The sequence below is a fragment of the Cetorhinus maximus genome, chromosome 5 (genome assembly GCF_964194155.1).
Source record: "Cetorhinus maximus chromosome 5, sCetMax3.hap1.1, whole genome shotgun sequence".
NCBI lineage: Eukaryota > Metazoa > Chordata > Chondrichthyes > Lamniformes > Cetorhinidae > Cetorhinus > Cetorhinus maximus.
The window spans coordinates 49,299,510-49,318,037 of NC_135883.1; the positions used below are offsets into that span (position 1 = coordinate 49,299,510).

General features: G+C 41.0%; 1 protein-coding gene across 2 annotated transcripts in view; it reads left to right on the forward strand.

Annotated features, from left to right (window-relative positions):
- The window catches only part of smap1 (small ArfGAP 1), a 344,710-nt gene that overhangs the window by 123,759 nt on the left and 202,423 nt on the right, over positions 1–18,528 (forward strand). The window contains exons 5-6 of one of the 2 annotated variants that reach the window (XM_078541858.1): positions 8,103–8,180; positions 10,076–10,156. In XM_078541858.1, the coding sequence (XP_078397984.1) occupies positions 8,103–8,180; positions 10,076–10,156 (159 nt within the window). The remainder of the gene's footprint in view (positions 1–8,102; positions 8,181–10,075; positions 10,157–18,528) is intronic. The other variant, XM_078541859.1, reaches the window with a different exon arrangement.

Consider the following 18,528-nt stretch of genomic DNA (forward strand, 5'->3'; position numbering starts at 1 on the left):
CTTCCATTCTTTTCCTCTCCCACTGCACAACTGAGCTGCCTATGGTGCCACAGGCCTGTCTCTGGCTGCACTCCCCTGAGGAACCATTGCCCTCAGCATCCAAAATGGAAAACCGATTAGCAAGCAGGATAGACTCGGGACTCCTGCACTACCTGCCTTGTTCCCTTAGACTGCCTCGTGGTGACCCATTCTCTCTCTGGCTGTATGCTTCTGACCTGTGGTGTGACCATCTCCTTAACATGCTATCCACATAATCCCCTGCCTCGCGGGTGCACAGCAGTGACTCCAGCTGCCGCTCAAGTTCTGAAGCCTGGAGCTCAAGCTTGTGCAGCTGGTGACACTTCCTACAGATATGTTTGTCAGGGACACCTGGTGCGTCCACGACTTCACACGACGCAGGATGTACACTCCACTTGGCCGAGCTGACCTGCCATCCCATAACTCTAAGAACTGTCTATTACACTAAGAATGAGTAGAATAAATTGCTACTAACTTAACTTTACTATACTTATGCTAACTTTGTCTTTCTTTGGTTTACTTTATACTTCATTTCATTTTGACTTGATTTAACTTCCCTACTGCTAGTGTTCCTTACTGAAATCCAAGTAGCCACTTCTTTATAAATATGTTTTTCTAGTTTTAAGCTATTTAAGTATAGCCCCTAACAGCAGCTTCTCACCAACCGATGAACTTAGTTTTTCTGTGATGTCACTCCTGGATTGTTTCAAACTCAGCCCGCTGCCCAAGGAGAGGTGCCCCTCGCAGGTCTGGCTTTCTCCGCTCCCGGAAGGCACGTTGCACCTTTGACTTGTCCCACCTCTCCACTTTTTCTCTGTAGCCTTGCAGATTTTTTTTCCCCTTCAGGTGCTTAACCAGTTTCCTTATGAAAGGCATGAATGAAACTGCCTCCATCCTCTCGGAATACATTCCGGATTGTAACTGCCTGCTACGTTTTTAAAAAAACGTTGTACCTCACGTTGCGTCGGGTTCTTTTGATCACCTTAAATCAGTGTTCTCTGGCTCTTGGCCCTTTGCCAGTGGAGACAGTTTCTCTCCATCTGTTTAGATCCCTAATGATTTTGAGTACCTCCATCAAAACTCCTTAATCTTTTTTTTTCTCCAAGGAGACAATCCCAGCTTCTCCAATAAAAGGAAAATTCTATGGATGCTAGAAATCTGAAATAAAAAAACAAAGTGCTGGAAATACTCAGCAGGAGGCCAAATCTGTAGAGATAGAATTAGTGTTAATGTTTCTTCAGCTTCAAGACAGATGAGCTAGACTACACCAAACAAAACAACGTGCATTGTATGCTCTTGACTAGGTGCCAGCCTTCCATTGGAAGTTTTACTCTTAAGCGTAGAAACCCCCAGCACATTGCGACGTTGTAGATTTGCAATTTGTTCTTTTTTGCAATTGAAGTGCAGAGAAAAATGGGACAAGATGTTACATGCATGTAATATGAAAATGTTGACAAGAAAAGACAATCAGGTCTATGAAACCTGCCTGATGGCTGGAACTTCATGTGTAGACACTTGCCCTGCCTGTCCCCTGTGCCCCCACCAACTCCCCACACCATGTAATCTCTGAGGAGAGGCCAAAATCCAGGGCCAGTAAGGGAAAATTCATTTATTCATCTCTGATCTCAGGTAATAAACACAGTCCTAGACCAAATCATCCTTTGGGGCCACCTTTATCTTCTATATGATGCAACTCCTTTCATGTCAGGAACGGATATAGCTCCCTGTTGAAGGCATGCAGACCCGGTGCCAAACTCACTCAGTCAGCAACACGTGCCAGAAGCCTACTACTTTGAGAAAATTAAAACCGCTTAACGTCCAGGCTATTTCTCGCCTCATAGTTTAAACTCATCTCCAATTCATTAAACTGGAGAATTCTCTCAACAGAGATGCCATCCAGGCCTTTTCATTGTTTTATAAAGTCCAGTCAGGGGGGGGTCATCTCTATGCTGCTGTGAAGTAAATAAACCCAACCCCTTAATCCTTCCTGAGTAACTAAGTTAGGAATCATTCTCCTAGCTCTCAGTCTTTTCAGAGAGCATAATACCTAATCATCTATCATAGGAGACCAAAGCTGGGTGTAGTACTTCAGATGTGGTCTAATCAGTGATATGTATAATGACAGAATAATATCCTTTGATTTGTAGATAATAGTTCAATTGATACAGCCTAATAAATAGCCTATTTACTTTATTTATAGATTCTCTAAATTGATCATGAGCTTTCAGCGATCTGTGCATTATAACATGTGCATCTTATTTCTCTCAAACTCTTACGGTATTGTCCCCTTTAAATTGTTTTCTTTCTGTTTGTCCTTCCAATATGCACAACATTTATGTCAGTTAAATGGCATTTGCCACTCTGTGACTTACTCCCTCGGTGTACAAAATCTCTTTTGTATTTGACTGCTCTCCCTTAACCCTTGCACAAATTTGTTAGCAATCCAAACTTACTGACCGTACTTCCAATACCACTGTTCAAAACGCAGTCTGTTTTTTTCAAACTCGCAAGGTTTATTACTTATGCTGTCTTCTGTTTCCCAGTGATCTTACAATTCCTTGTAGCATCTTCCCAATAGTGGATGTCCGGTTGAAAGTCCTGTAGCTCCGTGGCTCTGATTTATTTCCATTTTGAAAATGGGAGCTACATGATCTTCCAGTTTAAGGGAACTATCCCTGACTGTATTGAGGATATGGGCAATGTCCTATCTCTTGAATCACCCTAGGATGGATATTGTCTGCACCTGGAGCCTTTTCAATTTTGAGACTACCTGTCCTATCAAAGTTAATATCACTATCTACTTCAATAATGTTATTCCATAGATCTATAGAAAAGCACAGAGGCACTATTCAGCCCATTGTGTCTGCATCAGCCATAAAAAGAGAAAAAAGAAGCTAGCAGCTAATTTTTAATCCCACTTTCCAGCACCTGGTCTGTAGCCTTGCAGGTTACAGCACTTTAGGTGCATATCCAGGTACCTTTTAAATGAGTTGAGCATTTCGGCCTCAACCACCAATTCAGGCAGTGAATTCCAGACGCCCACCACCCTCTGGGTGAAAATGTTTTTCCTCTTGGCCCCTCTAATCCTTCTGCCAGTCACCTTAAATCTATGCCCCCGGTAATTAACCCCTCAGCTAGGGGAAACTGGTCTTTCCTGTCTACCCCAACTAGGCCCCTCATAATATTGTACACCTCAAATAGATCACCTCTCAGCCCCCTCTGTTCCAAGGAAAACAATCCCAGCCTGTCAAATCTTTCTTTCTTGCTGCAATTTTCAAGCCCTGGCAACATTCTTGTAAATCTCCCCTCTATTCTCTCCAGAGCAATTATGTCCTTCCCATAAAGTGGTGACCAGAACTGTGTACACAATTCCAGCTGTGGCCTAACCAGCATTTTATACAGTTCCAGCATTACATCCCTGCTTTTGTGTTCAATACCTCGTCCAATAAAGGAAAGCACTCCATATGCTTTCTTTACCACCTTATTCACCTGTCCTGCCACCTTCAGGGACCTGTGGACGTGCACTCTTAAGGTGTCTCACTTTCTCAAACCCTCTGTGTCCTCCCATTTATTGAGCATTCTCTTGCTTTGTTTGCCCTTCTCAAATGCATTATCTCTCTCTTTTCTGGATTGAATTCCATTTGCTACCTTTCCATCCACTTAACCAAACTATTGATATAATTTTGGAGACAACAGCTATCCTTTTCATTGTCAACTACACAGCCAATTTTTGTGTCATCTACAAATTTCCCAATCAGGCCACCCACATTTAAGTCCAAATCATTAATATATATAACAAACAGCAAGGGCCCTAACACTGAGTCCTGTGGAACACCACTGGAAACTGCTTTCCATTTACGAAAACATCCATCGACCATTACCCTTTGTTTCCTGTCACTGAGCCAATTTTGGATCAGACTTGACACCTTCCCCTGTATCCCATGCGATCTCACTTTTCTGACCAGTCTGCCATGTGGGACCTTGTCAAATGCCTTAATAAAATCTATGTAGACAACATCCACTGCACTACCCTCATCAATCCTTCATGTTACTTCCTCAAAAAAGTCTATTAAGTTAGTAAGACACGATCTTCCCCTAACAAAATCGTGCTGACTATCCCTGATCAATCCATGCCTTTCTAAGCAACAGTTTATCCTCTCTCTCAGAATTGATTCCAATAATTTGCCCACCACTAAAGTCAGACTGATCAGCCCATAATTTTCTGGCCTATCTCTCGCACCCTTTTTAAGTATTGGTACAACATTCGCAGACCTCCAATCCTCTGGTACCTCACCTGTACCTAGTGAGGATTGGAAAATGATCCTTGGAGCATCCGCTATTTCCTCCCTCGCTTCCTTTAACAACCTGGGATACAATCCATGGGTACCCCACACCTGGAACATAAGCATCATCTACAGGTATATAGACAAGTGCAAAATAGTCATTTGGCTCTGCCATAAGAGAATGTGTTTGAATCTTTTCTTCAGATATTTCAGTGGCCTCAATGTCTGACATAGCTGAAAGGGCATTTGTTTTTACTGCTGTGATTACGTACCATCACCTTTTTCCAGAGACATTTGGGCTGTTTTTAGCTGCTTCAATTGCAGGGGATTCTCATTCCTGTTCTCCTGAGAGTTAAATTCTTTGTGTATAGAATTCCTTCTGCTGCAACCTGATTTGTTTCTGTGCATTCCTTGTCAGTCATAGTGGTTCTGTTTTATCATAATATACAACCACTGGGCATACTGTTTTTGAATGAGATCTTTGGCCATTTTTGTAAAATGAGCCCCCAATTTTCTTTTATTCGTTCATGGGATGTGGGCTTCGCTGGCTAGGCCAGCATTTATTCCCCATCCTTAATTGCCTTGAGAAGGTGGTGGTGAGTTGCCTTCTTGAACTGTTGCAGTCCATGTGGTGTAGGTACACGCACAGTTGTGTGTTTCTCAGTGACTTGTTACTGTCGTTCTGATCATATGTGATATAAATCTTAATGCAAAAGCACGTAACTTTTTTCTTAAGTAAATTTATAGAGGTGTTATTAGCCCATAATTTTGATAATTTGCACCCAGTAACAGTATCTGGTTGTCCCAATTCCAGTGAGATTTGACATAATCAGCACTTGCATTTTAAGACAGTGTAGTTTCATTGGGCTCAAAGCAGGCAAAAATGGTACAAAGTGCTGAAAGACTCAAATTTTATACACCTGACTGCACTGTTGTTTAACATATCTGCACTGACCCACTCATTCCAAAACCTGCACCAAAGTAAAGTGCATTGACACCAACTTTGTTATTGGCTGTTGATGCTGTACAAAAGAATTTGTCCCATTCATAGTTGCTGATGGACACAATTGATCTATTAAAATGCTTGTTGCCAAAGTTTGACACTTCAGCCTGCCACATTTACCTTGGATTCTCAAAAAAGAGAGAACTGTTTACGATGTCAGTTAGCAGAGGATGACAGGAAAGGAAGTTTAATCAATACCTTGGCTAACTGAACAAATTAGGCTTGTCCTCTCTCTTGATTCCCCTACTCAAAATAGCATCGTACTCTCCCCAAGATGCTCTGAGGCAACATACCTAGAAATTAGTATACTTTTCAAGAAAAAAAATCAGACGACAACAGAACACCTAATAACACACACAAGCTCAGTCTCATCAGTGGAGCGAGCAGATAAACTCTGGCCATATAATCCTTCATTAGAATTGAATCATGTCCAATACATTAACTGGTCTCTTAACTCCAGTCGTGCTCAGTACAAGCATGAGTATATTCTATATTATGGACTGTAAAGATCATATTTTGTGAAAGTGGCCACAAAACCTAATAAGATGGCTGCAACTTAATATGTGACTATAGGTGTTTAAACTGTGGAGAGTATTTTATTCTGTGGCCATTATTTAGTTAAACATAGACCTGAATAAGGGTACTATGCAGCCCCCTGTGAGGTTTAAATATCTCATTGTTTAAAGATGAACCAGTGTTTGAGGGATGAGAGAATATTTTAGCTCAAGTTTGGGCAGAGATAAGAGTGAATGATCACTGTTAACTGTCATTATATTATGATGGTCTGGACCCCAAAATGTTAACCCTGCAGTCATGTGACTGGAACTAACTTTGAAGGATTGCAGTTAAAAATACCTTGAACAAAGCAAATCCAGCAGAGAAACAATTCTAACAGCTTAGCTAAAAGTATTCTAATGCAGAAAAGTACTGTACTTGTTCCAGCTTCCAAATCCACCTGAAAACCAATCTCTTGCCTAATTGTCTACAAGAGGATTTGCTGCTTTTTGAGAATATTTTGTTTCTAAAAGACCTTCAACCCAACTAAAGAATCTACTCAACTAAGATGACATTAGACCTACATTGACATGGAGACTGAGTTGTATGATCCATTTTTATAATTATGGCTTTAACTTCATCTTTATCTGATCTTTGTATGTATGACAGTGTGAGTGAGTCGAATGATTGAGACGTTGCGTTTCAAACATCTGGGGCAAGTGTGTGATAATAACTTTAGTTTTTAAATAACCAAAAATCCTGCTGCTGGAATTTATTTTATATTCGGAAAAATCACGCGGGGTAAGGAAATACACACATCTTACACACAAACATCCTGATTATGGATTGGAAGGGGTCACAAGTTCCACAGATGCTTATTTGGCAGTAGATTAGCTGAGTTCAGATATCATTCAATCCCATTGCCTCTGTGTTGAAGATGGGTATTCTGCCTACTGCAAGATAAAGGTATCAGAGTATCCAATTATGTTGTAATGGCCCGAGAGAAATCAGTGTTCCTTTATTTCGACAACAAGTCTATCAAACTTGAGGCCTCTTGTGGACCCAATACATAAATAGGCAATTTAATAAGAAAATTGGTTCTGTATAATAGAAATACTTGAAGCAATTCATTGGAAACATCACCTATTAAACTGATATTGCATTTTTGTTGCAATTTGGCTTATTAAAATGAGAAATGTTAGCAAGATGGTGATAGAGGAAGTTGCATCAAACTTTTTAGAACCAATCAAGTAGTTGATGTGTAGTTAATGTTGTAGTGTGGGAAGCTACAACATTTACAGCAGTGACTGCACTTTAAAAGTATTGCATTGACTGTAAAGTACTTTTGAGATATCCATCGGTCACGAAAAGCACTATATAAATGCAAGTCCACCTTTTCTAGTAGTGTATTCTGGCTTGTGGCAGCCATGCAATTTACCTATTCTGTATTGTCTTGGATTTGCAATTTCCAAGTGAAAGATCATGGCCCAAAGGCTACTGCATTCATGTTAGCTGATTTCTATTACCAACATCTCTGCAACTGGAGTAATGCCTAGGGTGCTCTAAAATAACTCCAAAGAAAACAAATTGACAGAGCTCAGTTTAAAGTGGAGAGTTATTGCTGAATTTATTGGCTAACTAATAAGGTTTGTTGACACTGCAGTGGACTGTGCAATAATAGCTATTTATTTTTAACCGTTTTCCTTATAGGCAGCCCTGACAGCAAGACGGAAGGGGTTCATTGCTTTGTCGCCTAAAGCTCCCTAGCTACTTTTGAGTTTGTGGTATTAGCTGTGAGAAGCTTCTGCTCCTTCAGTATGAAAGGTTTTAATTGAGTATTTTAAAAACCTTTATGCAAGGGAAAAAGTCACTTTATGTGGATGTTACCCACCATTATAGCAATAATTAAATCTCAGATAATGTCCACCTATGTAAAGCAGCTTAATCTCAAATTAGCCTACATTTTACTTGTGTATACAAATAAATTTTGGTTTGGTATTGCACCTTGAGAGATGTAACCATATAGATCTCTGGACTGTGGACAGGGTTACAATATTTTCATTTTAAAGGAGTTTAAATTGCAGTAGTTATAACCTCAATTTAGGAATACAAGTTTATGCAATTTCTCAATTGATGCCTTCCAAAAAAGTTGGTGATCGCTATCTTTCTTTGGCTACTAATATTGGTTATTGACATTTTAACTTGTAGGTATTTTATGTCCTATAATTTATGCTAATGCTTGTTTTCTGCTTCTATTATTTCTTCATGCGCGTCTGCTTGTTCCTTTCACCTGTTCTGTGCAGATAACCTCCTCTGATGCTGCTGTACCCTTGCCATCATCTCCCTCTTTATCAAATGCTGCTGAGAAGAGCAAGCTAGAGGTATTATCTTGTCAAATATTGATGGACACTAAATGTGATGTTCTTCATTCTGCAGTGCATGATTTTCTGATCGCTTTTATGAATAATTTTTTTATTAGTAAGCCATGGTAAGAAAGCAGATACTTTTGGCAGAAGACCTAAGTTTCTGGAGAGAACCTGTTCTGTGTAAACTATATCACCCTGACATTTTTCAGTTTAAACTGTTGATATTCAGTGCCCGTTATTTTGCCAAGTGATCATTGACCAAAGATAACTGTTTGTCTGCCATATCATTTTGTCAACAGAGGACATCAGAAACGTTCAAAATTGTTACCTTCATTGCTGCAATGTTAGCAAGAAAAGAGAGGGCAGCTTGGTTCACCAACCCATATCCTTTTCAGTTTGGTGTCTTGTGAATTCCTGCAGAATGCAGTCAACTACTGTTAAAATCCATAACCTGATAAACTTCTAGCTCTCTTTCCGCCTAGTTGGTTTCCTTCCATTGGGAACACATCAGCAGAGCAGGGGAACTTATTGTAATCCATACAGCCTTCAAACCGAAGGTTTTGGAAACTAGTTGTAACATCCGTTTTCCTGTCCTGGCTGAGATCAGAGCAGAAAGTGATACAACTGGAGACTTCTCTAATTTGTCTGGTCCAGTTGCCCACTGTCTCATCAACTGTAGCAAAAGAAAAACTTTGAATTCTGAACATAGGTCAGTGTTCTTTGAAAATAATGCACCAAATGCAGAAACTCTACCCCAATTGGCAATCGGGACAAACTGCGCTCAGCGTAGCACTAGATTTGCAAATTGATTTTGAGGTTTAAGTTTCTGGCCAAAGTCATTTACATCACCTCTGGAGTAAAAATTGCCTTTGAGCTAGCGCAGCCTTTTAGAATTTTTTTTTGCATTAAGAAATGTTCTTTGACATATTTGAGGGCAACCTGGTGCAGTTTTACCAATACAGCTGAAAAGCAAGCATTTTTAATAAGCGTATAGTGCACCATCAAAGAGTAACCCAATTTTAAATAACTGAAAATTCTTTAAAAACACTATATAGAATTACTTACTAGTTAAATTGATGTACATTAGTCAGTTTCTTAGTAAATTTTACGTAATTTTTATCCAAGGTGTGCCTACTTGTGTCCTTTAATTTTAAGAGCCTCTTTAAAGGTTGCAAGCATGCTTTTATTAATTTGATCTGGGGCGTAACCAGTTTTGTGTGGCACCAGCTCCCAGTGCATTTTTTTGAAAAACAGCAGAAAAGATTGCAGAAGCTCTTTTTGTTGAATTTAATTTGGGCTTGAAATTCCTCAAATTTCTGCACCAATTTTGGGTAAATTTTAAAACCAGCATAAACCTAATGGAAACTCCATGCCAGTATTTCAAATGCTAACTAGAATCTGCACATTCATGGAAGCCTGCCTCCCTCCCTCCCCCCTCACCGCCTCCACTGTCTCCTGGCATGTGTCGCCAGTGTTGCTCGAAGTCCATTAGACTGATGGGTGTAGCCAAGAATTACTGTTTAAACAAAATTTACTGTACTGCAAGTGCATTTGAAAGCTTTGGTCTCCATTCAACATCAGAAGTGCTGAGAGTTGTTAGTTCATACCTGCATGCTAGTGCTCCATAGAATATAAATAGGTATAGCCTGGGGAAACTATTTGCCGAAGATTAACATCTTGACAATAAGAACTACCACTTCACTCATTAAGGTTGAATGAGAAATGAGTTGTTTAAACATCATTTACTCACAGAAGAGGAAATAACAGCTTTATCGGAAACTCATACCTACTTTATGCTACATTTTTAAACAAATTTTATTTTACACGTGGCAACAAATAAGCACCATATGTTATCTTGCTGTTGTTTTTTGCTATAAATAGGTTATAACACTACAATGTTTTATTTGTAGAGAGAAAAGGACAAAAGGAAAGATGAAAAGAGGAGGGGAAAAGATCAAGAGAAACCCATTGCTTTAGAGAAAGTAAAAATGGTGAGTTCAATGATTGATCCATTTTCAAAGGATTCTTAAGTTTGTGTTGTTACAAGTGTGTCAGTTGCCAAATTTGAAGGGGGCAGGCATGGGATATTTGTGCAGAAGCACCTCATCCATAATGTAAAAAAAAACCTTTTTAGGTTTGGGAAGGAAAACAGCCAGTAGACTGTCATTTTTTTCACAGTGCAGGCAAGCAGTGTCATGATTTTTACTATTGCCTGATATTAAATTAGCAATAAAAAATAGCAATCTTATGGAACTGGATGTTAGATGAAAATTCTAATGCTGCCTTCCTCATGGATCTGAGTAATTAACAGCATCAAGTGGGACAGCCTACTGAGTGAGCAGATCTCTGCTGAGGCAATGGTAGATTACTACAAATAACTTGACTCATTCTGAGGAAGTGCAATGACTTAGGCTCCTGCCCCTGATAGCTTTCGGGTTATCCCCCAATAAGAAGTGTGGCTGGGTATATTGACATAAGAGCCTGTCTTTGTGGGAAATAATTGCTGCTGTTTACTAAAGAGAATCATACTCGAATATTAGCTATCCAAGTAAGGCAAGGGAGATCATCTGTGGAACCTTAATGATACCAGTTTGCACTCGCACTCGCACTCAGGCGATGATGGCGTTGCGATAACGTCACTGGACTAGTGATCCAGAGGCCCAGGCCAATTCTCTGGGAACATGGGTTCAAATTCCACCACAGCAGCTGGTGGAATTTAAATTCTAATATATTAAGTAAATCTGAAATTGAAAGCTGGTCTCAGTAATCAAAGTCAAAATTCAAGGCACTCAATCTGAATACATATAGCATTCACAACAAGTTAGATAAGTTGACGACACAAATAGAAGTAAACAGTTATATTCTAATTGCCATTACGGAGATGGCGGCAGGGTGACCAAGGTTGGGAACTGAATATTCCAAGGTATTCAACATTTAGGAAGGAGAGGCTAAAAGGAAAAGGAGGTGGGATCGTGCTGTTAATAAAGGATGAGATCGGTAAATTAGTGAGAGAATATCTTAGACCAGAAGATCAAGATGTAGATGCAGTTTGGTGCTAAGAAACAAGTGGCAGCAAGCATTGCTGGGATTTACTGGCCACCAAACAGTTGCGGCATTAATAGTAGGGCACTGTATAAATCAGGAAATTAGAGATGCATGTAATAAGTGGTAAAACAGTAATCATTGAGAACTTCAATCTACATATAGACTGGGTAAACCAAATTGGCACTATTGCTGTGATTAAAGCAAAATATGTGGATGCTGGAAATCTGAAATAAAAACAAAAAATGCTGGAAAAACTCAGTAGGCCTGACAGCATCTGTGGAGAGAGAACCAGAATTAAGGTTTCAAGTTTGTATTGACTTCAGGCCTAAAGAGAAGTATAAATGTGATGGATTTTATACTGTTTAAGATGGGGTGGAGCAGGTGGAGCAAAATAGAAGGTATGGGATAGCTGGAAGCTAAGGAGAGATTGACAAAGATGTCATGGACACAAGACAGGGAATGTTAACGCCAGCGGGCCGCTCGCTTAACGCCAGCGGGCCGCTCGCTTAACGCCAGCGGGCCGCTCGCTTAACGCCAGCGGGCCGCTCGCTTAACGCCAGCGGGCCGCTCGCTTAACGCCAGCGGGCCGCTCGCTTAACGCCAGCGGGCCGCTCGCACAGCACCTTCCAAACCTGCGACTACTACCACCTAGAAGTACAAGGGCAGCAGATGGAGGGGAACTTCCAGGTGGTGGTGTTCTCATCTAAGTTACTCACCATCCTAACTTGGAAATGTTCCTTCACTGTCGCTGGGTCAAAATCCTGGAACTCTCTTTGTAACAGCACTGTGGGTGTACCTACACCACATGGACTGCAGTGGTTCAAGCAGGCAGCTCACCACCACCTGATGGGCAATAAATGCTGGCCCAGCCAGCGAAGCCCACATCTCGTGAATGAATTTAAAAAAAGTAGTAAAGACTAAAGGTGCTGATAGTGGCATAAAGGTAAGAGCAGAATGTATTAATAGCAGAACAAGGGTTAGTGCTCTGTGAAAGCACAACATAGAAACTAGTGACATATGGCCCTCGGGCTGTGGGGGAGGTGGTGGTTGTGGGGGGTGTTGGGGAAAAAGGATTTTAAAAAATGAATGAAGAAAAATAAATTAGAAAGTAAAGTTAAAATTTAAAAAAATTGGATTAAAAAAGGGGTAAAGATGGAGGAGAGAGTCCATGGTCTGAAGTTGTTGAACTTGAGCAACTTCAGACCAGGAACTCTCCTCCATCTTTACCCCTTTATTTAACCCAATTTTTTTTTAAATTTTACTTTTATTTTTTTCATTTTTTAAACTTTCTTCCCCCAACTCCCACCACCACATGGCCATCTGTCACTGGTTTCTATGTTGTGCTTTCACAGAGCGCTGACCCTTGTTCTGCTATTAACACATTCTCCTTTTAAGCTACTATCAGCACCTTCTTTAGCCTTCACCACTACCATTAACACACCCTTTATCTTGTGTCCATGACATTTTTATCAAATCTCTTCTTAGCCCTCGCCTATCGCTGACCTTCTATCTTGCTTCACCTGCTGCACCGCCCCCCCCTCCTTAAACAGCGTAAATTCCATCACATTTCTTCTTGTCTTTAGCTCTGAAGAAGAGTCATACGGACGTGAAACTTTAACTCTGTCTCTCTCCACATGCTGCCAGACCTGCTGAGTTTTTCCAGTATTTGTTTTTATTATAGCACTATCACTGGAGGTTAGACCCCTGGAATGTATACAAGAGGGTTTTCTGGAGCAGTTTGTTGAGAAACCAATTTAGGATTTAGTATTGTGTATTGAGAAAGGGCTAATTAATAAACTTGTTGTAAAGGAGCATTTAGGGAAGAGTGATCATAATATAGACTTTTGCATTAAGTTTAAAAGTGATGGAGTTCAATCCAAAACTAGGGTCTTTAGTATAAACAAAGGAAACTACGATGGTTTGAGGGGCAAATTGGCTGTGGTAGATTGGGAAACTACATTAAAAGATATGATGGTAGACAGGCAATGGCTAGCATTTAAAGAATTAATACATGGTTTACAACAAAAATACTTCTCATTGAGGCACAAAAGCCCAGCAAGAAAAGCGATCCAACCATGGCTAAAGAGAAGTTAAAGATTGTATAAGATCAAAGGAAGAGACCTGTAAAGTTGCCAAAAATTGTAGTAAGCCTGAAGATTGGGAGCTTTTTAGCCTTCAGCAAAGGAGGACCTAGAAACTGATAAAGAAAAGGAAAATAGTATATGAGAGTAAACGAGCGAGAAACATAAAAATGAACTCTTAAAAGCTTCTATAGGTATCAACACCCTGGGGTTACCATTGACCAGAAACTGAACTGGACCAACCATTTAAATGCTGTGGCTACATGAGCAGGTCAAAGGCTGGGAACTCTGCAGAGGTTAACTCACCTCCTGACTCCCCAAAGCCTGTCCGCCATCTGCAAGACACAAGTCAGGAGTGTGATGCAATACTTTCCATGTGCCTGGATGAATGCAGCTTCAACAACACTCGAAGCTCGCTACCATCCAGGACAAAGCAGCCCGCTTGATTGGCATCCCATCCACCCCCTTAAACATTCACCCCCACCACCACCAATGCACAGTGGCAGCAGTGTGTAAAATCTCCAAGATGCACTGTAGCAACTCATCAAGGCTCCTTTGAAAGCACTATCCAAACCAGCAACCTTGGTGGAGGGGGTTTCCCATGCATCTGCTGCCCTTGTCTTTTTAGGATGGTAGAGGTCCTGGATTTGGAAGGTGCTGGTGAAAGAGCCTTGGTGATTGGCTGCAGTGCATGGTACATACTGTTGCTACTGTGTACCAGTAGTGGAGGGAGTGAATGTTTAAGGTGGTGGATGGGATACCGATCAAATGGGCTGCTTTGTCCTGGATGGTGTTGAGCTGCTTGTGGTGTTGGAGCTGCACTCATCCAGGCAATTGGAGAGTATTCCATCATACACCTGCAATAGGACTTGAACCCAGAACCTTCTGACTTGGAGGTGAGAGCGCTACCAAATGAGCCATGGCTGACACTGAGCAAGGGCACACTAGTGACTAGCTGGTCATTCTGATGGAGTAGAAAGATAGTTTAGAAGGTTGTTCCTGCTATTTAAGTAGGAACTAGCATCTTGGCATTAAAAAATCCACTCTTGCTGAGTTAATCTAAGGGTTGCCCCTTCCCATTGTTGGGCCACCTCTTCCATCCAGCTTTAAGGCAATGACCAAAAGGACTCATAGAGTTTTATAGCACGAAAAGAGGCCCTTCGGTCCATCGTGCCCACACTGGTCATCAAGCCCCTATCTACTCTAATCCCATTTTCCAGCACTTGGCTCGTAGCCCTGTATGCTATGGCGTTTCAAGCGTTCATCTAAATACTACTAAAATGTTGTGAAGGTTCCCGTCTCCACTGCCCTTTCAGGCAGAGTTCCAGACACCCCCACATCCTCTGGGTGAAAAAAGTTTCCTCAAATTTCCTCTAAGCCTCCTGCCCTTGCCTTAAATCTATGCCCCCTGGTCATTGACACCTCCACGAATGGAAAAAGTTTCTTCCTATCTATGCCCCTCAATTTTGTACACCTCAATCAGGTCCCCCCTCAGCCTTCTCTGCTCTAAGGAAAACAACCCCAGCCTATCTAGCCTCTCTTCATAGCTGAAACGCTCCAGCCCAGGCAACATCCTGGTGAATCTCCTTTGCACCCTCTCTAGCGCAGTCACATCCTTCCTATAGTGTGGCAACCAGAACTGCGCACAGCACTCCAGATGTGGCCTAACTAATGTTTTATACAGTTCCAGCATAACCTCCCTGCTCTTGTATTCAATGCCTCAACTATTAAAGACCCATATGCCTTCTTAACCACCTTATCCACCTGTCCTGCCTTCCAAGGATCTATGGACATGCACACCAAGGTCCCTCTGATCCTCTGTACTTCCTAGGGTCCGACCATTTATCGTGTACTCCCTTGCTTTGTTAGTCTTCCCAAAATGCACTACCTCTCACTTTTCAGGATTAAATTCCATTTGCCACTGTTCTGCCCATCTGACCAGCTCGTCTATATCGTCCTGTAGTCTAAGGGTTCCCTCCTCGCTATTTACCAGGAGTCCAAGAGTTAGTATTGGTAAATGTGTGAAACTATCAATACAATACTTGGTTACTGTTTTTGAAAATTCTGTTTTATATTAGAGATACAGACTACAAATTGAAAAGATAAGTTTCTATGTAAAGCAATTGGCAGACTTACATTCAGTGTGCACTTAAGCTCACCCATCACAAGTAGGTATTACTGCCTTTGAGTAAGTGGACAGCTAATTAATCAAGATGATTCTGTGCCAGGAAAGATAATCAGTTCAAGAAAATTAAGGTTCTCCTGTTTGGGAAAATACATTTAATTAACAAGTGGCTTGATGTCCTTCCATCTGTGAACAGTGATGGGAATACAGTCTCTGAACTTTGCTTAGGTCAGAAAAGATCACCTGCACTACTTTTGATGGATGAACAAGCTGAATCTGGAAAGACAAAGTCGACCACCAGTGTCAAACATGCAGGGTGATTTCTGCTGATGCCTTGTTTGCAGGGCTGAAATTTGCTTTGGAACTTCTGAAACCACATATTGGTGTGGTGGTGAAATCCTGCTCACAGCTGGTGTCACCATTTGCTAGTTTCCCATTTGTTGTGATTGATGTTGAGGGCTTTCATGTCTCTTGACAACATCCTTAAATTGGAGCTTTGGGTGCCCTGCTGGTTGTCTGACATGGGCTACAGGCCCCTATAGCGCAATCTTGGGACTGTGGCTATCTTTCATCTTAGGGCACATACCGAAGCCAGCGAACTCACCTTTGCTTGATTGACACTAGCACACTTGGCATGTTTGCCTGAAAAAGGGCTGCTGCATTGGTGACTTTGCATCCTTGGCATCACATGGAAAGACATTGGAGGTGAAAGTTATTGAACCTTTGTTCTTGGTAGGTGTAAGCTGTCCAGGCTTCACTGTCATACAGCAATAAAGAAGCTCAAGTTAATACAAGAGCAAGAATAAGCTGTTCAGTCAATTAAACATTTTTTTCCATTCAATTAGGTCATGTCTGAGCTGTATCTTGACTCCATTTACCTGTCTTTCACCATATCCCTTGATAATTTAACCAAATAGAATCTATTGATCTTGGTTTTGGAAATTTTAATTGACCCAGTATAATTGGCGTAATGGTCATTATGGCACAGAAGGAGGCCATTCATCCCATTGAGCCCATGCTAGCTCTGCAGAGCAATCCAGTCAGTCCCATTGACCTGTTCTATCCCTGTAACATTCAGAATTTCACAATTTTTACAGCGCAGAAGGAGGCCATTCAGCCCATCATGTCTGCACCAGCTCTCCATTTGCTCTGAGCAATTTACTTAATGCCATTCTCTTGCCTTCTCTCCATAGCCCTGCATGTTGTCCCTTTTCAAACTCTGCAAGTTTACTTTCCTTAAGTGCCCATCCAATTTCCTTTTGAAATAATTTGTCTCTACTTCCACCATCCTCGTAGGCAGTGAGTGCCAGATCATTACCACTTGCTGCGTAAAAAACGTTAGTTGTCACATTCCCTCGCATCTCTTGTCCAAAACTTTAAAGCAGCCTGCTAGTTTGTACACCAGTTAATGGGAATAGCTTTTCTTCGTATAGTACTGTTACATGCTGAATTCCACCTCCGCCAACAATCTATAGCTGGTACATAGGAACATAGCACTTAGGAGCAGGAGGCTGCTCCACCTTTCGATAAGATCATGGCTAATCTGGTTTGGCCTCAACTCCATTTACCGGTCTTTCTCCCCCCCCCCACCCCCCACCCCCCACCCCATCCCTGCCATAACCTTTGACTCCCTTGTCGATCAAAAATCTATTGGACTCTGCCTTGCATACATTCAATGACCCAGCCACCACTACTTTCTGGGGAAGAGAATTCCTCAGACTAACGACCCTCATCTCTGTCTTAGAAAGGACAGCTCTTATTCTTAAACTAGGCCGTGAATGGGGAAGTACATTGAAGCAGTAAGCTGGTGTGGGAGGTGTGATGGGACCACCTTACAAGTACTGCAGATTTAAATCAAGCCCCATTAGACTCCAGTGCAAACTGCTTCACAAACATGTTCAGCAGAGCAACCACTCCAAACCGCTCTTAAGCAACAAAGCATTGGCCCAACAAGTGTTTTATTGGAAGTCCATTTTTTCCACCAAATGCAGCTCCCAAAACAAGTATTAAACTGACAGTAAGTATTTAGTCACTGAAGCTGTACTCAAAAAAACCTCAAAAATAGTGGAATATATCATTGCAATTTTAAAATTTCCAATTGAAAACAAAATGGTTTAACCTTTATAATGAAGAACAGTTATTATGTAACCATGAATAAATCCCTTAAACATTTCAGATAAGAGTTGGGGGCAGGGAAGAAGAGAGGAAAGATTCAGAACAGTCACTTGGTAGTACAGACCTTGAATGTTACTGAAAAGAAACACATGTTGCTGAAGCGTTTTGTCTTGCACATGTCAGGACAAATGCAAGAATACCAAATTTCAAATGATCACTGCAATTTATACTACAGGTATAAATTACTCCTGTTGTATGATTTCCTTCATTGACCGAGTGTAGATAACAAGTGTAAATGGCAAGGTTGAAACCAATGTCAGACATTGGCCTCAGATTCTTCCCCCACAGCACTGAGATTAAGACATCATTCAATATTGACAAATCCTGAAGGTGGTCAATGGATGTCCTGAAGCTATTAATGTATATATTTTGGAAAACATTTTTCTTTTAAAATGGAGGTTTAACCTGCGGGTATATCTTAATTGGATTAAAGCCAGCTAGTCTGGGTGCTTTGGGCATTAGTTTTGAGATGGAAGAGAGATAGAGTGCATTTGCATTTTTTGAGTAGAGCATTCAAGAAGTGGGGTGAAAATTGACAACTTTTTAGCGGCTACCAAGCAATATGTTTATATTACTAATAAAATTGGTATTATGAAAGGGTTTTCATTGTTAAAAGGTGAAGTTCAAAGAAGTTGTTGATACAATGAGAATTAACATTCAATGGGGCTGATAGGTATAACTTCAGTAGTTTTCAGATGTGCAGGCAGAGGCAATGTAAGATCAAAAGGCAGCTGCAAGCCTCCAACTGGCCCCACAGTGAAAATAACCTCATTTTGAATTCTAAGATAAAAGCAAAAAACTGCGGATACTGGAAATCCAAAACAAAAACAAAAATACCTGGAAAATCTCAGCAGGCAGACCTGCTGAGTTTTTCCAGGTATTTTTGTTCTCATTTTGAATTCGTAAGGTGAAAATGCTTTGCCTGGTGTATGGTTAA